Here is a 21,675-nt window from a genome sequence, read left to right on the forward strand (position 1 = left end):
ATCAAAAGAACTATGTTGGTTCGTTGATTTGATTCAATCTACTTAACATTTTTAAATGTCTAAAAAAATTATTTTTTCAACAATTTTTCTTAAAACTGGTTGTTTTTACCGAAGATTCATGTAATATTATGGGAAAAGAGAAGTATCCACTTATATATTTTTTTTGTAGTGTCTAGGGTTCAAACCACGGACGTTGTATATACTATGCATTGTCCTTATCAACTGAACTAAGTTCACGTGGACATACACTTGTGTATAGAAACAAACAAAATTTAATGAACAAAAATTAATTTAATAATAATATACAAAAGATATGTAGATTAATTTTTTTTTGACAAAACATATATTGATTAATAAATTTTAAATTACTAACTCCTAAATGTGTTTCCTAAAAATACTTCTAAATATCTTAAATGTTACTCCCTCCGGTCTCAAATGTAGGGGAAAAAAACACACCAATTAAGAAAATGAATTGATTACATTGAAGTCATGTTAAAAAAGTACAACTTTTCAATTTTGCCCTTGTCATGTTTTAGTAATAATTAATGAAAGTGACTCTTGAACTCATGGAGATGGGGTAAAATTGGAATAGTAGCATTTATTAGGTTGCTTTTACTATACTTTTTCTTACATTTGAGACCACAATTTTTTTTGTTTTTTTCCCTACATTTGAGACGGGAGGGAGTAATTATTTTGTTCTACAATAACTTTTGGATTTGACCATTTCACATGAATTAATAAAAGATGATAAATCAAAGAAAGGTTAAGATAATTTTACTAATTTATCGTTATCTATATAATATAAATTTATGATCTATTTCATGTCCTTTTATGGAAATAATTTTCTCTTCTTTTGGTGTTGACATGTGGCACTCTTCCTCAAGCATTTGGATTTCACTCAAGTCTCAATATGTGACACTCTTCTATATAGCATCCTCAACATTTTTTTTTTTTTGAGAGAGCATCCTCAACATTTGAATTTCAATAACTTTCCGTATTAATTTTTGTAACCATATATATCATTTATTAATGTTATGCAATATATAAATTTAATAATAATTTTTCTAATACAAAATATTATTGTAACATTGACCGATTGATGCCCTATTAAATTGATTTTTTTTAGCCAATCCATCAGTCTTTTTTATGAACTAATGAAATTAAAGAAATCAACTAACTTTTATTATTATTTTCATGATGATAATGTTATTTTTTTTTTAAGAAGATGATGATAATGTAATAATAATATTGAGAGACAATTTTATTATCATATATTTAATAACTGATATCAAGGAATGTTTTTTTTATGAGGTAGATTAAAAAAATTAATTTTAACGAGATTGTTTAAAATAATATGATATTTCAATTATAATATCTATTTTTTTTGGTTGATTGGAATAAAAATGGGAATTGGAATTCTTTTGAATTAATATTGTATCATTGATCAAACAATATCATAAATGGTTGATTGCTTAGATTGGTTATTCGTGCATCGGAAAATAAAATCATGCAAATAGTATCATGGCTGATTGCTTAAATAATATCATGCAAATAAATATCATAGATGATTTATAATGGTTGATTGCTTAAATTATGGTCAAATAATATCATGACTGATTGGAAAAGATATTATTTACTTATGATGTGTGACCTTTTTATTTAACCGAAAAAAAAAAAGTTTTTGGAACCAAAATTGGCATTTAGATGGTAACTGAAATTTAAAAAAAAAAAAAAATAGTACCGAAATTTTTTCTAATCCAATATTACATTTTTATTAGAATGCAGTTAGGGAAGGCAATGGGTACTCAATGGGCAGGGTACTATAGTACCCCTCCCTATACCCGCAAAAAATATCCGTACCCTCGTGGGCAATAACTTTAGTGCCCTTCTCCATACCCTATGGGCACCTAAGTGCTCATACCCGCACCCATTACCCGTAGTTTAACTCTGAAAAGACAATGAAAAAGCACCACAACTGAAATACAATTATGATCCATAAAATTTCAAATCAACTCATAAAATAGTATGAATGGTAGTATTTAACCAAATAAAAAAAAGTATGAATCGAAGTATTTTGCAGTACCCATCAGACTTGGGTCCAATTGACATCCCTTTAGAAATATGAGATTCAAGAAATAGTTACCTGAAAGCATAAGAGATAGATAACAAAAAGGAACGAAAGGCAGGCAGACGGCAGAGATTCAACGCTACAAGAGGCTAGGTTTAGGTTACTGTAATAAGCAATTTTTAGGTTTAGGTCTAAGCTTAAATAGTTAGGTAAATTAATTAATTAATTAACTAATTAATATATAAATTATTTATTATCTTCTTATTCCTAAATAAAGCTTTGTTGCCCTAATTTTAACCTATTATTTTAACCTAATATTTTAGCAACTTTTCCCTCCTTCAAAACCTAACCATATTTCCTAATTCCCCTCCTCCAAACCCTAACCATGATTTCCTAACTTCACTCCTCCTAAAACCTATCTAATTGATTTTCATAAACCATATCTCCTAACTCCCCTCCTCCAAACTCTCACCAATATATTTTAATCCTTTCTCCTAAACCGAAATCTCTTTTTAAAACCATACCTTTCTCTTAAACCGAAATTTCTACCTATCTAATTAATTTCCATAAACCATATTTCCTAACTCCCCTCCTCCAAACCCTCACCAATATATTTTAATCCTTTCTCCTAAACTGAAATCTCTTTTTAAAACCATACCTTTCTCTTAAACCGAAATTTCTTAATCAACATGGCTTCCATACCTTTCAATCTTTTGTAGGTCCGTTGGTGAAAAACCCTCTTTCCGATCTTGAAAAAGCAATCAACAAGCTGAGACTGAAATACAGATCATATATCGTTGAATATGACATTGATGTTGTATGTGTTTTTTGCGAAATATACATATTCTTAATTATTTGCATTCTATTTTATCAACGTTTGTGATGTTTTTGTTTGTTATTTTTTAGGGAGCAGTATGCTTGCCAAACATGTTTGGCGGTGATTTCGGAGATCAAATTGGGCGCTATGCAATATTGACTGATAGTTTCACAAGATTATCCCCTATCCATTTCCTTCTTGACAAGACGAATTTGCAAGCAACTTTCGATGACTATCTCCCCCCAATAACATCTCTTCTCGCTTATCGTCACAATATCACTGACATGGTTCTTGATTTCGAAAAAAAATTAACTGAGTATGATGTTACTAAAGGTTGCATGGTATGATACACTTTTCGTGTCCACCTTAACTTCTTTTGTTCCTTTTCCGTTTAGTTGATATAAGTTACATGGATTTCTAATTTTGCAGATTCTACTTTACACCGGCAATGTTCCGCAGATGCTTGATACACTCTTAACAACTGTGAATATTATCGATGATTGCGGTAACAGATGGGTTTGTGAGCTAACTTTTGCAACTTTTCCTTATGAACACTTCAAGATAGGACGGCGTTTGAATAGGTTTGTGGAAGGTTCGCAGGCTCCGTGAAGGTGTGAAGATTAGAGGGGTGCTCCGATGGTTGGGTCACATGATACCATCTACGTTGATGTTATTTACAATTAGTCCATGTTTAGATAAATTGTGCAACACCTTTCCACTTTGAATTTTAAGTTTTAGTTTCTTAGAGTTTTGGAAGCATCTATTTTTTTGTCTTTGAATTTAGCAAATGTCCCTTGAATTTCATAAATAATTTAGCCTTGCTTGCTTTGGTTTTTGATTTATATATTTGTGTTTGTGCTGCTCAAACAATTTAGTAACGTGAATTTTGATAACAAGGGAAACTTATATGTGTGTGTATGTTTTTGTGTTTCTGAATCAATTTAGTAGCATAGTTGTGTTACTGAAGCATTTTAGTAGCATAGCTTTTAGTAACATTATCAGTAACAATTACTACCTTTTGGTGACACTTTTAGTAACATTATTACTAACAATTACTAATCCTAATCTCTAAAACACGTTTTGGGTGGAAACAAACTAAAATCCTTATTTCTCTCATTCAAGTAACTACTAAAGATTTCATCCACATCTCTAAAATATTTTTTAGGTGGAAACAAACTAAAATCCTAATCCTAATTTCTCTCATTCAAGTAACCAAGAGATTTCATCCACATCTCTAAAGTAACTTTTTGGTGGAAACAAACTAAAATCCTTATTTCTCTCATTCAAATAAGTAGGGGATTTCATCCACATCTCTAAAATATGTTTTGGGTGGAAACAAACTAAAATCCTAATCCTAATTTCTCACATTCAAGTAACTAAGAGATTTCATCCACATCTCTAAATTAACTTTTTGGTGCAAACAAACTAAAATCCTTATTTCTCTCATCCAAATAATTAGGGGATTTCATCCACATCTCTAAAATATGTTTTGGGTGGAAACAAACTAAAAATCCTAATTCATCTCATTCAAGTAACTACTACACATTTCATCCATATCTCTAAAATATGTTTTGGCGAGTCAACTATGGCAATTCTTAAGTCAAAAAAAATGTCCCATCAAAAATATTAATTTCATTTTATTCATATTAATCTTTATCCAAAAATGTTGGGCATAATTTTATTCCACTTCAACTACATCCCTTTGTTCTGCGCCCCCTCCCTATTTACATGCCAATTCTTAAGTAAAACAAAGTGCCCCATCAACAATATTAATTTCATTTTATTCATATTAATCTTTATCCTAAAATGTTGGCCACTTCCTAATTTTGTTCCACTATTTTGTGCTTATCCTGATAACTAATACTCTTTATTGCTCAACCGACATATCCTACTAACACGTATTGCACCTTTTTCCTATAAATATATCATAACCTATTAGCCAAACCATCTCAATCTAAATAAGCATCCTCTTTCTTGGGAAGGAAAAAACAAGCCAATGATCTCTTCCAAATACACTCCAATCTCAGCTGTTTCTGGAGGAAGAAAGAATCTCAAGATGAGTGTGTGAGTTGCTCACATTTGGCGCCAAAGAATACCATCGTTGAACAGGTTAATGATTATGTGTTAGACTTGATTCCTGGTGAAGAAAAAAATATATTTGAGTTACGATACACCTTATCATAAAAACATAGATGGTGACGCAGTAGATGACATCCACACTCTTGAATTCCTCAACACCATTGTGGCGTCTGGATTGCCAAATCATCGGTTGCGACTGAAAGTAGGAGCACCTGTCATGTTACTCAGGAACATGGATCAAAGTTTAGGCTTATGTAACGGTACGAGATTGATCATTACAAAGATGGGAAAATTTGTGCTCGAAGGACGGGTAATATCAGGTTCTAATATCGGTGAGAAGGTGTTGATTCCAAGGTTATCGCTAACAACATCTGATAATAGAATTCCTTTCAAATTTAAACGAAGGCAGTTTCCGATATCTGTCTCATTTGCAATGACTATTAACAAGAGTCAGGGTCAGTCGCTAGAACATGTTGGTGTCTACCTACCGTCTCCTATTTTTTCACATGGACAGTTGTACGTCGCAATATCACGGGTTACTTCGAGGGGTGGTTTAAAAATATTGATTAATGACGACGACGGCGATGATACCGATGTTGCATCAAATGTGGTCTATAGAGAAGTTTTCCGTAATGTGTATGACTTTTTTGTGTACTATTCATTTTCTTACTTATTGAAACTATTTGCATGTCAACGAACTTCAATTTCCCTTTCAAAATTATATGTTATTTTAAAGTAATAGGAACTACGTACTAGAATTATGGAACAATAACAAAGTCTTTCGTATTGACATTTTGCTTTGATTCACGACAATTTTTAGATTCACGCGAACTACAGTGTCTTATTTTTTCAGTGAGTATTATCTTTTTTAAATGACACGTGCGTTAGCACGGGTCAATGGTCTAGTATTATATAAAAACATATATGCGGGTTGCGGGGCTGGGTATTATAGTGCCCATACCTGTGTCTGTACCCTTTTAAGTTGGCGGGTAATTACCCGGACCCATACCCATATCCATGAAAGCGGGGTTTTACCCTATCCATTGCGGGTATTTTTTACGGGTGCCCATCAGGCCTGGGTCTAATTGTCATCCCTAAATGCAGTAGTACCTTACACGTAAATGATATTCTTTTTTTCCTTTTTTTTTTAAGGAAAAGAATATGCTTACTTATAATTGACATTTAGGCGGTAACAAAAAAAATGACATTTAGATAGTAACTGAATATACATTAACCTTAAACCAAAAAAAATCGAAATTGCTTAATAGCTAAAAAAAAATAATATTTTAAGATCTTTCCTCTAAAATCGCAAAAACCATTAAACAGGTTGAATGCAGTAAAATTCATAGTCCTTTTTTTTTAATAAAGTAAAATTCATAGTCCTATTTAGTTTTTTTCAAATGCAAATCATTTAAAAGAAATTATATTTTGCTTAATAGTTAAGATATGAGCTTAAATTTGATTGGTTAAGTTACATGTCGTTGTTTTATGTAATTGTCTTCTAAAAGCTATTATAAATTTGACCTTTTGGCCAACACATTCTTCACACCACAACTCCTATTTTGTAGTTGTCTTTCATATTCCTTTCTTTTTCTTTGCGTAATTTTCGTATCTCTCAGTTAAGCTGAAATGGCACCAAAGATTGACTTGATTTCTAACATATCCCCTTTCCAAAGAAAACTAGAATATCAGAGTTCGAGTCATTCGTCTTTGGTTTGTGAGGGATATGAAAAAGGATCAACTTCCTTACTCATTGGAAATGGTTTTAATGAACAATAAAGTTGTTTGATTCCATTTTTTTTTTGTTTTTATCTTTTTTTTACCAATAATTTTTTGTTTATGTTGTGTGTAACTATATGAAGGAGTTCAATTTTTTATATATATGAAAGAAATAATTTGGCGCGATTATATCAATAATTTTTGTTTGACTCCTTGGAATTTTTTTTGTTTATATCCAATTAATTGTTTATAATTTTTTGTCTGGCTGTTATTTTTTTTCTTTCATTTTTATATTATTTTATCCGTAATTGTATTAGGCCATTTTTTTTCGTTAAAGATGACACCGGTTGAAATCGTTTCCGATATCTCCCATTCGAATCACGAAATTTGGAGTATCGATGGTCGAATCATGGTTGATTTATTTTACATTTCTATCTTCATCTATAATTATAGCAAGTGTATATTCTTTGACCGATATATATATATATATATATATATATATATTTTGAATGCAATCATAATGAATAACAAATAATTTTTTTTTTTATGCAATCGAAAGGAGCAATTTTTAATTTCCTAAATGAGATAACCTTTTTTTTTAGGAAACCAAATCGAGATCTTTTACATCAATTTTTTTTCTCTAAATTAATCATATCACTTATTTATATTATAAAATGTTTTATTATCTAAATTAAAGTTGTTTTTTTTTTATTTGATAGGGTGACCGAATCAATGCGTTGTAAGACGTACTCTCATATACAAGTATGAGAAGGAGCTGAGGGAGGACCGTGTTTTCTCCATTGGGAATTTTAGTGTTGCCTCTAATGTGGGATCGTATAGGACGGCGAGACACCCTTATAAGATTAACTTTCGGTATGGTACCAAAATAAAACAATGTGATGATAAGTTTGTTTCTGCTGACATCTACGTGATCGGTGATCCTCGTGAAATCTTTCAATCTGAATATGATACGGATTACTTGATCGGTAAGCTGACCAAAAATAGTATTATCAATTAAAGCAAATCTGGTCTTTTATAAAAAGGAATCATTTTTTTTAATCTTGGATGATATTCTTTTCAGATGTTATGGGTATGTTGAAAGTTGTTGGTGTTGAAAAGTCATATACTCGCAATGGATCTCAATCAAAGATGATTTCTATTGAGTTGTATTACGATGGGTACACCCTGTTTGGTCCTTATGTTGATGAGTTGAATGCTTTTCTTGCATCTGGTGAAACCGATAATGTTGTTGTTGCTGTCCAATTAACCAAGATCAAGATCTTTCAAGGTATAATTACTTTATGTGCATGTCACCATTTATTTGTTGTTGACTTTATAATCATCTAACGAGTTATTTTTTCTCAATTTATATATCCAGGTCAGGCGATGATACAAAATACTATTAATGCAACAAAGGTGTTGTTCAATCCAACTTTCACTGCTGCTCTTCTATTAAAGAAGAGGTAATTAAACGAGATTATGGTTTTTTGTATTCACTAAATGAGATTGTGATGTTAAGGCGTCTACGTTTAAACTCATGAACCTTTTTATGGTTAATATTTGGTATGTATCTAATTATGTTTGTTATGCATGTTTGTAGGATGGTTGAGAATGATGATTCTCCGTCACCGGACATTTCTAAAATTACGGAGGCATCTAAGGTTAGCGTTGAGGACTTTCTCAATTTGTCCCCGATGACCACTGTTGAAGGCCTTAAGGAGGTAATTCAGAAAAAAAACAAGTTTGTTTCACTTACATGGTGAACTTAATATTTTTTGTTTTTTTAAGGAACATGGTGAATTTAATTAAACACCATACAAGGTGTGATACGATGAACTGTACAAAGTTCTTATTTATTTTTTCCTGATTTGCATAGGGGTATTAGTTACTTTTAGAATTAACGCTATCTTAATGGTCATTCCTTATAAAATGAATCCTCTCTTTTTGGCAATAATATTTGTATTGTTTTGAAACGTCGTTCCTTATAATCAGAATTAACGTACTTACAAAATAAAAGAGATTTTTTTTTAATAAGTGTGTGCCCACAATCAGAATTAATTTAATTGAGGAACCGTGACATTCATAATTAAGTTATAGATGTGCCCACAATCCTCAATTTTTTTTGTTACGGTGGTAAAAAAATGTTAAATAATATTTTAGTCTTAATCAGATAGATCTCTTTTTTCATTAATTGTGCGTGATAGCAATCTCTATTTAATTAATTAAATATTATATAAATTTCTTCTCTTTTATGTATAAATGCGTGTTATAAAACATCTGCCTTGCCTGCATTTATTTGTTCTAATTGTGTATTTGTTGATTTTTTAAAGGAGAAATTTTTTGCGGTGTTTGGCACTGTGAATGTTATTGTTGATGATTCGGATTGGTGGTATACGTCTTGCGTCGTCTGTAACAAAAAGGTGTACCCTGATGAGAAGATGTACTTTTGCTCGAAGTGCAATAAGCATGTGTTGAATGTGACACCCATGTTTCTTTTGTTTTTTAGTACCGGAACATTTGATAGTTAATTGATGGATGATTCAACTTACTTTGTTCGATTGCAGTATTCATAGTCGTTTTTTAATGTGGTTAGGTACATGATCAAGATGAAGGTTGTTGACCACACTGATTTCGCTACTTTTGTTTTATTTGACCGCGATGCTGCTGAGTTGTTTAAGAAGACTTGTGCTGATATGATTGAATCTGGTGGAATGGTATAATTTTTTTTGTTTATATTGATTAATTATTTTTTTATTTTTCAAGTAGTATTTTATTTATTTTTTAAGTATTATTATGACACTGTCTTTGTCTGCATAATAAATTGATGAAGGTATACATTGTAATACTATGCGGTATACATTCTTGATGGTTATTTATTTTTTAAATAAATTATTGCACCATTTTCGTCTTGAAATAAATTATGACATCATTTTTGTCTTCGTAATAAACATGTCATAGTCACGTTATTTTCGAGTGCGAACTATTGTCTTTTTATTGCCAACTGTACTAACGGTTATTGTTTTATTGGCAGGCATGTACACAGTCGAGTTTCAAAAAAGAGGTCTTCCGCATGCTCATATCTTGGTGTGGTTGAGTTCAGAGAACAAACTGAAGACGGGTATTGACATTGATAAGATCATATCAGCCGAGCTGCCTGACAACACACTTTATCGAAGACTTTATGATGTTGTTTCTTCTTATATGATGCACGAGTCATGTGGTGGTGCCCGTCCCTTCTCGCCTTGCATGGATAGGGGAAGATGTACGAAATATTATCCGAAGGATTTTAAAGGAACTACGACGATAGACGACGAGGGTTATCCGACGTACAAACGTCGCGATTTTGGGATACATGTTGACAAGCAGGGGGTCCAATTGGATAATCGTTATGTCGTCTCATACAATCCGCATCTTCTCATTAGATATGGAGGTCATGTAAATGTGGAATATTGTAACAAATCCAACTCCATCAAGTACCTTTTAAAATACGTGAACAAAGACCCTGATAAGACATTGATGCAGTTGTCTGTTGACGGTGAGAAGCGTGATAAGTCCAAGCCGGTTGATGAAATAAAGGAGTATTACGATTGTCGTTATGTTTCACCCTGCAAGGCTGTTTGGAGGATATTTGCTTTTGATATACACCATAAATGGCCTCCTGTTCTCAAACTAACGTTTCATTTGCATAATGAACAATCGGTACTATATGATGATTATCATGACATCAAGGACGTGGTGATGTATAACGAGGAAGCGTTGACAATGTTTCTCGCGTGGTTTGAAGCAAATCGTCAGTATGTAGGCGGTCGCGATCTAACATATGCTGAATTTCCAACAAGGTTTACTTATGAGAAGAAAGACAAATGGTGGCAGCCACGTAAAGCAGGATATCAAATTGGAAGACTTCCTTACATGCCGCCTGGTATAGGGGAGCTGTACTACATGAGGATACTATTGACCGTTCAGAAGGGTTGCATGGGATATAGGTGCATAAAAACGATTAATGGACATACCTATGACACGTTCCAGGAAGCATGCTCAACTTTGGGATTACTTGATGACGACAAAGAGTTTATAGATGGTATCACGGAAAATGCTGAGTTAGGTTCGGGCCATCAATTGCGTTGGTTGTTTGAGCATCTCTTAACCACTAGCACAATGAAGAGCCCTGATGTAGTATGGGATGCGACATGGCAGTTACTGTCCGATGATGTCTTATTTGAACGTAGGAAGCATCTGAATATTCCGGGTATTGTTTATTGTACTTATTACGAAATCTATGCACCATTATTTGTTTTGTTTACGATCTAATTTTTGCATTTTTTCTTCTCTAGCTAAAAAGGCACAATTTAGAAAAATGGTTAACATAGCCGTGCTCAAAGTATTGTATACCTATCTCAATAAATATATTTATCTATTTAAGTAATGACAATAAACAAATACAATATTCTTTCAAAAGAAAAAATTCTTATGAAGATTGTAAAAAATTATATTGACTAGAGAATGTAGATAAAGACCTTCAAGAAGATATTCTTAAACATATCCATCTGGATACATAGTACATTTTAATGATTAGAAATCGCAATGCTCACAGTTAAGTTCTACAAAATACAACATACCAATTGTCCACCTGCAATTATGGCAGTGATGGAAACTGCAGCCTTAACATCAGCCAGATCAAGAGCTTCGGCAATGGCTTGAAAGAAAGCAATAAAAAAAAATACTGATATTTTACAGAAAGATAATGGTAGCAGCAACTACAGTATAGGCATAGAATCACGATGATGGTCATAACAGAAAGCAAAGTTAATGGCTTCCAATCAAGGCTACCTAACAAAGTAGACACACCAGAGAGTTTTTCACTATTTTTTTTAGACGGCCAATATTATTCTTCGTCGAGAGGGCGTAGGAAACGCCAAGCACTCGCGGAAATGTGCAAATTTTTTTGATAAATATTTCTAATGTTTGTGCACTATTCCTTAATTTGCTCATTTTTTCTTTGGAACAAATTTTTTCCGAAATACGTTATTCAACTCAGAGTTTTATGTGACTATAGCTTTCCACTATAGGTATCTTGATTAATTTGTTCACATTTTCTGTTCTTTAATTGACTAATTTTTCACGTTATAGGTTTTTAGTGAGCATTCATGACATCATTTTGTAGCAGTTCATATATCTATTTATTTTTGTGTTAAAAAAATAATGGCTTGGGAAATCCTTAACAAACAAGCTTATTTTTTTAGTTTGAGTTAAGCTGAAAGAAGCTTTTTCAATTAAGAATTGAGCCGTAACTTTAATATCATTTTTTCCGTTGCATTGCATATATTCTCTTACTATCATTTATACACACCCGTAAAAAATTAAAAACAAATAACAATCGACGTTTCTGTAGCCCAAACTATATTTATACACACCCGTAAAAAAATTAAATGTTTGCATTTACCGACTACGTGTATGCATGTGACACTGACTATTATATAAAAAAAATACATATTTTTTAGTTTTTATGATTAATAAAATACATTTTGTCAACAAATATTATTATACAGTACGTCGGCGTATTTTTGCAAAAATATTACATATGCTAAGTTTAACAATGAGTGCATCTTATATTACAAATAATTAGTACAAGTATAATAATTCAAATACTTTTATCGTTATATGCAATGTTTAGATATTTCAAAATATATACAAAATTAAGATGATATTTTTTCATATCGAATTTAAATTATAACCACAATTATAACTTTAAGATAATATAATATAAAATCTATACATATGATTAATTTTTTTTTTTTTATTTCCCATGCTAGCACAGGTCACTATACTATTTAATTATACTTATTCCCATAATGTTAAATACAAATTGGAGAATACAAACTCTTGAGTGATATGCTGCATAATAGATCAAATACAATTTGCGATTTTTTAAGTTTGATGGTTATGATAAATTGGTTCTTAATTTTTTTTTACAAATGGATCTTTTAAATCATAAAAATTTGCATCATTATCTTATTTTTATCAAACTTAGTTAAAAAATATATAAGTAGACGTTTAATATTAAGTTTGTATGTCCAAATTTACCGTTCTCAAAACTCATATTCATATGTGAGTTGTCTCATCTTAATTTGAAATAAAATTAACCGTTTACTTGATTTATAATATTGTTGATAGTATGAGGTATTTGATCGAAATTTTAATTAATTTCAAAGTTGTTGATTCTTTTAGACTATATATTCCCTCCGGTCCTTACTATAAAAAAAAGTTGACTTTTTAAATTCATAGAATAATTAATGTATCTTATTATAAATATAGATTAGATACATCACTTATACAATGAATCAAAAAAGTTAATTATTTCTTATAATAAAGACATGAGTGAGTACTGATTCTAAAATGGAGGTTTATGTTTTTTTAGGAAAAAGATACAATCTCGGGATTTGGATCGAATACGGGTAGTCTCTTTTAATTAATTGTCGGAGACCATAATTTTCCATAATTCGATCACATGACATGTAAGTAATATCATGACGAAATCGATCGACCCATTAAAATGAAATTTTACATGTAAGCAAAAAAAAACAAAATTTTGTATGGAAGTTCATTTAATGACCGAAGTGTCCCCGTCTATATTTGTGAGAGACTAAAAGTTATATTTTTTTAGTGTGAATGACCAAACTGAGTCTTGAAGTTTTTGTCTGGCACTAAAGGGGATCTTCCCACCATGGATTATTAACTAAACTCATATCATCCTTGAAGAAAATATCTCTTCAACTATTTTCTCTGACATACCTTAAAAAAACTACTTCTCTAACAATAATGCGGATATGATTAGACTTGAACATTGTTTTTTTTTTTTTTGACAAAAGACTTGAACATTGTTGTGTTTTTTTAGGAACAAATCTTACTTGAACACAACCTTAAATTAAATTTATTAGGGCACATATAAATGAAAAAATTATAGGAAAAATAATATAGTCACATTATTTAATTATTTTCTCATATAATTTTTTCATTTGTGTGTGTTCAAATTATTTTGATTTAAAATTGTGGCAAGTAAACATTTTTTGAGTCTCAGATCCTATTTATGTTTACAATTTAGTTCCAAAAATACACTCATTTGTTCAGATTATTGCATTCGGTTTTCATCTCTGTCATTTATTCATTGAATCAAAATTTTAAGTGATATTTTTTGTCTAAAATAAAATAAAATCACAAGTGCACCGCAATAATTTTTTTTTATAAATGATTTACAAGATTTGATTGTTACAAATGAGATGAAAATGATTTAGTTTCGCTGGATGTCAATTGTTAGTTAGTACGTCAATTATACTTAATATGTATCTAACTTGCTTCAATAATTGTTTCTAACAGATTGAGCATGGAAGATGCCATGTTCCACCCTTTCTCCTTCTTAGGAGACAAACCAAAATTATTCAATTAATCACCAATTGGTATTACCTACTATTTTGTTGGGTAAGCATGACAAAACAATTGGACACTGATTATTTATCAAAATCACCAATTCCAATAGACGCAACTACATGTGCCAAATTTTCCATGCCCGTCCTTATCAATATTCTGATCCTTCGTTGACTTAATTAGTTGTCGAAAATATGATATGTTAGTGTCACTTAAGACACTAGTTAAGAAAATTAATATAAATTTTTTACATTGAGAAGTGTTAAAAAGGGTTAATATAACGCCATAAAATCAATTTATAAGGTGAGAATTGTCTCACTTATAAACACGTGTTCAATGCTATTATTATTCAATCCTTTATATCTAATGTTTGCAAACATGCAAACCCTAATTCCCAACCTCTAACCCTACTTTTTTGGCTCCATTTTATCGTGACCGTTAGATCATTTTAGTTAGGAAAATTAGCACATCAGCCGTTAGATCATTTTATCCCTCCTAGACTACCTTGATTCAAGGACATTGGTTTAAAATTATTATTGAATTTCCCATCCACAATTAATTGTATTATGTTTTCCATGCTTCATTCAACTACCTTCACTAAAGATTTGCATCGGCCCTTTTATTTTATTCCTCCAGCTTTCTCTCTTCCACACTTACTCTCCCTCCTGCTCTTACGCTTTTCCTCTTATGCTTTCGCCTGCTCTTACGTTTTCTCTCTTCACATCAATAAACCATGGCAAACATAAACGTCGAAACGTTCCTATCATACCTTTCTCTGACTGGTGAGGCTAACAAATTCAAATGAACTGTTTTTTTTTTTTTGTCTATTTCGCAATCGTTTTCTGATGTTGAGTTTTCATGTTTTTGCAGCGCCATTGATTCCCAATCCCGTTACTGATGTTGATATGCTGGTTAATAAGCTTCGTCGAAAATATCGAACCTATGTCATTGAATTTGACGTGGAGCATGTAATATGGCTGTTTTTTTTTCCTATAGTTTAATATATCTGCCACTATTAGTATTTGTTAAACATTGATTTTTCCATTCATGTTCAGGGTGCTGTTCATCTTCCAAACATGTTCATGCATGACTTTGGCGACCAGATCGATTTTATTGCGACATTGGTTGATAGTGGACATAATCAGTTTGAGGTTTACGTCGAGAAGCACACCAGTGGCATATACCTTACAAGGGGATGGTGTGCACTGCGTGATTTCTACAAAATCAAACTTGGTGCTTGGGTAACAATGGTATTTGTTGGAAATGGCAGGTTTGAGATAAGCTTGGAGGATAGGGTTGGGGACAAGATACAAAGTCCCATGTTTAATCCACCAATGAACTTCGTTATTGATCGTTCATGGCTGCCTTTCCAAATGATGGATGCTGTTCCAACTGCTTATGTGCATTCTGATATTAGCTTCCTATATTCATATGAGAAGAAGTTGTCTGCTACTGAGTTGGATTCTGGCTGGATGGTGGGTGCATTAACCTTCCTTTTTGCCTGATGTTAAATAGCCTCTATGGTCATATTGTGAAAACTAACATTATTTGTATTATTTTTAGGTTCTTGCTTTTTTCGGGTTTTGCAAGCAGACTTTGTGCAAGGGTACTACTTCAATCAATTTGGTGGATGAGTGTGGGAACAAATGGATGTGCACGGTGGTCTACGGTACCAGGCCTTATAAACACTTTAAGATAGGTGGTGGATGGAAGCGGATGGTGGATGCACGCAGACTTCGTATAGGCTGCATTGTTAAGCTTGGTGCACCTGCTGATGGGAGCAACCAGAAATTATATTTTAAGGTTATTCGTCATTAGTGTTACAGTGAAGACGGTGCTTGGGAGATACAGTTAACTTTGGCAGTTTTTGTTTGAGTTTTGTAAAGCATTAGTGTTTCTTAACGGTTGCTAGCCCTTTTCGTTTAGTTATTAGTTTTTTGTACTATGCCATCAGATTTGGTTTTATTGTAGTTCTTGAACATCTGATTTAATTTAATGTCATATGGAGGAGATTATGTTTTCATTGTGTTCTGCCAATTTAAGATTTGCTCCTTATAGTTGATATGTTGTTTATTGGTTTTTGTTTTTGTTGTAAATCAATTGACCAAATCTGGAAAATAGAAAAAAGAAAAATAAGCAAGAATATTGTTTCAGTTAAAAGAAAGAAAAGAAATTATACAAAATATGCAGGATTGGATTTGCTTCCTGAATGGCCGTGGTGAATTAATTGTGTAGCCCAAAAAAAATAGGAAACAATATATTAATGTTGTTATTTTGTAGAAATCATAACAAATTAAACCTTAAAAAAAGGAAGAGCATGCATCTTCAGTTCTAATTAGTCGTGGAAATTATATGATTATCATATATATTGTTTTGTTTTTTCTTCCTTAAAAAAAAATAAAATTGTGAATGGCCGTGGTCAATCAATTGTGTAGCCCAAAAAAATAGGAAACAATATATTAAATTGTTATTTTATTGAAAGTATAACAAATTAGACCTTAAAAAAAGGAAGAGCATGCTTCTTCAGTTCGAATTATTAGTGAAAATTAAATGATTTTTTTTTTTTGGTAAAGAAATTAAATGATTACCATTACCATATATATTGTTTTGTTTTTTCTTCCTTAAAAATAAAATAAAATTGTGAAATTAATCTTTCCTATGCAGTAGGCAGAGTTAGTGCTCATTCAAACTGTTTCCAACACAAATCGTTTTGAACGTGATCATGAAAATGTAAATGCTGACAATATTTATTATGGAAAGCATTGAGGATATCATAAGCCACAACAATAATTTTGGATGTTGTGCAAAAAAATTTCTTTCCTATGCATCTGTGCATATTTTACATTAACTGTTTTGTGTGGAATGGGGATGATCTATGAGAAGTTTAAAGGTCGCATTAAATGTAGTGTGTTGTTTCCGGTGCTTGCATTTTCTCTATATAAAGGATTCATTCCTTTCTTTGACATACACGTATCACTTTGACAATTATAAGGTAGCAGTTTCTAATATCAAGTTTGACAGACTGTTTAACAATGGCTCCTATCATCACTCCGGTATCCTCAATTGTTGCTGGAAAAATTAACATCAAGCTTCGTGTGCGTGTTATCAACCTTTGGACGGTTCCAGATTTTTCAAGGCCAACTGAGGACAACTTCATTCATTTGCTTCTAATGGATGAAAAGGTAAACTATGATGAAATTTTTTTATCTACAACAGAAATTCGTATAAAAATTAATTTGGGCGTGTAACTTATTGTTTGTTGAAACATGCAGCTTGGAAAGATTCAAGCAACCGCCAAGAAAACCCTCATTCCTAAGATACGATCATTGGTTCAAGATGGGGCAGCATATGAGATTCAGAATGTGTTGGTTGCTCACAATGAGATTAGGTATAGATGCACTGGCCACAGGTGGAAATTGAATCTGATAGATCAAACAAAATTCACAAAGATTGATTGCAACACAATACCTGAGTACCATTTTGAATTTGTGCCTTTCAAGGAGATACTTGAATCAACCAAGGAAGACAGACATGTTGGTAGGGAAATATGGCCTCCCTAAATATGATAAAAAAAAAGTGTATGTAGGTTTACTTTTGACTGTTTATCTAATGCTCTAATGCTTATGTTCAGATGTCATAGGACGTGTGGTGGAGAGAGATTCCTTGAAGGAGAAGGAAGTTCTTGGAAAAAAATCGATGGTACTTGACATAACTTTGGAGGATACTGAGTAAGTGTATATATCTATGTCCATTTCTAATATATATTTTCACACTTCAATTTTGTTTCATAGATTAAATGTGCTCCTAAATATATAATCAAATGTATATGTCAAACATTCAGGGGCAATAGGATCCACTGTTCTTTGTGGGACACCTACGCTATTAGGATGGATGCATATCTCACCGTCCATGATCCGAATTCTCCAGTCATTGTTGTAATCCATTTATGCAAGCTTAAAAAATATTATGCCACAATGGGTATTTCAAATGCTTTTTATGGAACGAAACTAATTTTGGATGATGATCATCCTGTTGTTAAAGAATTTCTTTCTAAGTAAGCATCTAATATTGTTGATGTAAAATATTTATCAATTTAATCATCACTGCAAATTGTATGTGCATTTATACTTTATTTTTTGAATTATCAGGATTGATGGTGCTGATGTTGAGGTTACACAGGGTGTAAGCCAAATTACCGGATCATTGATTGTTCCATTAGCTGAAGATATGCTTCAGTCAAGAATGATGACTATCGAGGACTTAATCGAGTCGTCTGACGTATAATACACAATCTGCTTATTTATTTTATTGTTTTCCACCATCTATAAATACACAATTCTGATTGTTTACTCTGTATAATTCATTGGCTGTTTTATTTTTTGTGAGCAGCAATGTGTGGTAATAGTGCTTGCCTCTATAATTGGTATTGAAGCAGAATATAGCTGGTATTATGATGCATGTACTAAATGTGCTGGTAGGATCAAAATTATTGCTGGAAGAATGTTTTGCCCAAGGTGTAACCAGAGCAGGAATGCTGTTCCTAGGTAAGTAGTTGCACTTTCGATAAGGTCGCCACCTCAATTAACTGTCTTAAAAGAATTGTTTGTTTTTAGTTTTGGTTATTAATGTTTGATATATGCGCTTTAAGATTCGAAACAATGTCTGTTTATAATTGCTTATGACATCCTTTTAATCTATTAAAAGAGATTTTTCCAAACATTTTGAAGGTTCAAATTGCATGTGCAAGTTATGGACAATACCGGTTCCACAAGTTTCATTCTTTTTGATCGTAATGTGTCAAACTATGTTGGGAAAAGTGTGCAGGATTTAATTGATTCACAAGGCCAGGTAATAGATTTAATTTCAGGGACTAAAAAGCATCATTTTGACGTTTGGGATATGATTTTTAGGTTAATGAATATAATTTGGTTTTCCTAATTGCAGGGTAACAATGATAAAGGATACCCGTCAGATCTTGATGTCTTAGTTGGAAAGAAAATGTTGTTCAAGGTGGAGATCACAGATGGAAATTTGCATCTTAGCTGGCGTAATTATGGTGTGAAGAGGACAACAGATGATCCTGATCTAATAAGCCAGTTTTCTAAGCGTCATAATCTCAAGGTATACTTTCTTTCTATAAAAAAGAAATTTCCCTTTTAATGGGTTTTATTGGTAAACCTGTATTTCTCATAGCATTGTTCAAGTGCAGATAACCATTGATGATGATGAAGATTGCGGTGAAGATGTTGCATTAACCCATGCTGCTGTTGTGTCCGAAAATGTATACACTCTTAACCCATGCTTCGTTGTTTATCATGGTCCTTCATTTTTGCACACTGACGATTAACTTATCAATGAATCTCTTAATGTTTGGAGTAAACAGGTTAAGATGATTGAAGGTGGTGACTCAAACAAAACTGAGCTGGACCAGAAAGAAGGTGAGAAAACCCCATGTAGCAAGTCTGGAGAAAAAAGATCTGCTGATGCTGATGTATCTGCTGAGGTGGGAATTGATATTCTTGGAGAAAGGTCAATCAACAAACCACGAAAGCTCAAAAGTGTTAAGATTGAGAAAGCGGCTTGATGAGGAACGTGACAGTTTAACCGATTATGTACTGTTTAATTGAATCCAGATTTTGTCTTCATTCTGGATCAATTTAATTTATTTAGTTTCTTTTTGCTCATTTCCCTTTTTTAAGACTCATGTTGTTCGAATCAAGTACTGGTGCCATATATGGCCTTTTTATCTTTATGTTTTATGAATTTGGTTTGTCATGGATCTATTCAAACTGTGAGTTTCAATTATGTCTGTCACATTTTTATTTCCATTTAGCTTCTGATTATGTTTGAAGGTAATTGTCTTCAAAAACTTTGATTTTTATGAGTGATGCCAATGCAACAACTCATATGTTTATGTGCTTAAATCAAACCAGGTTATTCAGTGTTTACGTTTCTTTAGCACTTTGCTATATGAGATTCTGCTATGTATGCCATGCTTCTAAAATCATATTTGATATTCAAAAACCATATCAGGCGGTCAATTACCCGTCTAAGCTTGGATCATAATCTCAGCATTCTAATAACTTAGCCCCAAAAACAAATAGGAACCAATACTATATAAAAAATAAAAACATAAGGGAAAATCAAATAAGTGAATTAATTGAAATTTGAAATGGCAATGAAATTGCTTTTCACATCTCCAACTCAATGTAGGATGAGAAAATTGTCGCTGTTATCAGGCTATTGAAAAAAGTATATTCATGCTGAAGAGGGAATTCTACCATTAAACTTTATTTCACACAAGAGTATGAAAAAAATAGTCACAGTCTCACACAATCAGAGAAAGAGACAGAGAGATCAGGTATCAAACAAAGCATATCATATCCTAACAAGACATGTTCTAACTTACTTGGAAGCAAAGGTTAGGCAGTTCTTTATACTGTAGAGTATTTTGCTATCACATTCAGATTTACTTCTGCTGGTTTCTGAAACTAATTCCAAAGTCTGAATCTGTTCAAGAATGCATATCAAGAAGTTGCCAGATAGATGAAGAACACCAAGATCTATATCATTGTATGTTAACTTGAAAGCAGTGCTACTCCCTAACATGCTGACATTTTCATCAAGCCACCTATTTATCAATTTGCACAGATCCCCTGAGAAATTGGTGGTTGTTGAACATCCAAAGCCTGCACTAAGAGAACCATAAAGTGATTTCCATGTTTGAATAACAAGTTCAAGACTTGGCTTTTCGTCTGCTGATACAGGATACTTTTCCATAGAACCACTAGCATTTGACGAGGTCAATCTTGGAACTTCAGCAATGTAATGTTTATTTCAATTTTTTATTAGATAATTAAGTTGGCCTATGATGTCATGTGCAAGCATTATGAACCAGACTCTTGAATAACCCCACGTATTAATCTTGGAAAGCAAAAATACAGCTGTTAGTATCATATAATGCCACTTAGTAAGTCAAAGTTACATACTCTAATATATTTGACCATCGAAGAAAAAAAAACATTACATACTCTGATCTCTTTGATCATCAAAGAAAAATATATATGTGTATACAGCCAGAAAGAATATAATTGTTTTTATATATTTCTTTATTAGGAAGGGGTCCTCTGTATTTTTCCTTTCCATTGTCATAGTTTTGGGGTGTATAGAGGACATATCAAACTCATATAATATCACATCATCATGTCTATGCTCCGAAAACCGTAGTAATGGAGAAGATTAGTTCCTTTATTTATCGGGGATATTAGTAAACGGTGAAGAGGTAAATTATGAAATGTTGACTTAAAAATAGAACATAATGCTTTTCTAATTTACCATGTGATCTCTGGGATTTGGACGTCTCTGCAATTCCATCTCATCAAACTCAAAGATTGGCAGCAACTCCACTGCATTGATACCAAGCTCTAAAAGGTGTGGGATCTTAGAGGCAAGCAACAAAAAGAGTTTAAGTAATGTAATGTTTATTTCAATTTTTTATTAGATAATTAAGTTGGCCTATGATGTCATGTGCAAGCATTATGAACCAGACTCTTGAGTTTTTGCCATAGAA

The 21,675-nt window shown here is 32.2% G+C and overlaps 4 protein-coding genes and 1 long non-coding RNA gene across 5 annotated transcripts; 4 read left to right on the forward strand and 1 right to left on the reverse strand.

Moving 5' to 3' along the window:
* Nucleotides 1-7,390: 7,390 nt before the first annotated feature.
* On the forward strand, nucleotides 7,391-8,568 carry LOC112416737 (uncharacterized). Its single transcript, XM_024771099.1, has 5 exons — nucleotides 7,391-7,669; nucleotides 7,765-7,971; nucleotides 8,062-8,146; nucleotides 8,284-8,404; nucleotides 8,560-8,568. The coding sequence occupies exons 2-5, from the start codon at nucleotides 7,770-7,772 to the stop codon at nucleotides 8,566-8,568; spliced, it is 417 nt and encodes a 138-aa protein (XP_024626867.1). The 5' UTR covers nucleotides 7,391-7,669; nucleotides 7,765-7,769.
* Nucleotides 8,569-14,628: 6,060 nt separating this feature from the next.
* Nucleotides 14,629-16,128, forward strand: LOC11423411 (uncharacterized). The gene is made up of 4 exons (XM_003625974.4): nucleotides 14,629-14,887; nucleotides 14,976-15,073; nucleotides 15,161-15,580; nucleotides 15,669-16,128. Exons 1-4 carry the CDS (start codon nucleotides 14,839-14,841, stop codon nucleotides 15,921-15,923), a joined length of 822 nt encoding a protein of 273 aa, XP_003626022.1. The 5' UTR covers nucleotides 14,629-14,838; the 3' UTR covers nucleotides 15,924-16,128.
* Nucleotides 16,129-17,137: 1,009 nt separating this feature from the next.
* On the forward strand, nucleotides 17,138-18,389 carry LOC112416738 (replication protein A 70 kDa DNA-binding subunit D). Its single transcript, XM_024771100.1, has 5 exons — nucleotides 17,138-17,287; nucleotides 17,378-17,642; nucleotides 17,737-17,833; nucleotides 17,947-18,159; nucleotides 18,254-18,389. Exons 1-5 carry the CDS (start codon nucleotides 17,138-17,140, stop codon nucleotides 18,387-18,389), a joined length of 861 nt encoding a protein of 286 aa, XP_024626868.1.
* A 96-nt stretch (nucleotides 18,390-18,485) lies between these two features.
* LOC11425908 (uncharacterized) lies at nucleotides 18,486-19,868 on the forward strand. The gene is made up of 5 exons (XM_024769951.2): nucleotides 18,486-18,649; nucleotides 18,833-18,953; nucleotides 19,050-19,226; nucleotides 19,315-19,386; nucleotides 19,489-19,868. Exons 1-5 carry the CDS (start codon nucleotides 18,606-18,608, stop codon nucleotides 19,687-19,689), a joined length of 615 nt encoding a protein of 204 aa, XP_024625719.1. The 5' UTR covers nucleotides 18,486-18,605; the 3' UTR covers nucleotides 19,690-19,868.
* Nucleotides 19,869-20,253: 385 nt separating this feature from the next.
* LOC11423412 (uncharacterized) lies at nucleotides 20,254-21,570 on the reverse strand. The gene is made up of 2 exons (XR_003006756.2): nucleotides 21,441-21,570; nucleotides 20,254-21,029 (listed from the first exon to the last, which is right to left on the reverse strand). It is a non-coding gene; the product is annotated as an uncharacterized lncRNA (long non-coding RNA).
* Between the last annotated feature and the right edge of the window lie 105 nt (nucleotides 21,571-21,675).

The sequence above is a fragment of the Medicago truncatula genome, chromosome 7 (genome assembly GCF_003473485.1).
Source record: "Medicago truncatula cultivar Jemalong A17 chromosome 7, MtrunA17r5.0-ANR, whole genome shotgun sequence".
NCBI lineage: Eukaryota > Viridiplantae > Streptophyta > Magnoliopsida > Fabales > Fabaceae > Medicago > Medicago truncatula.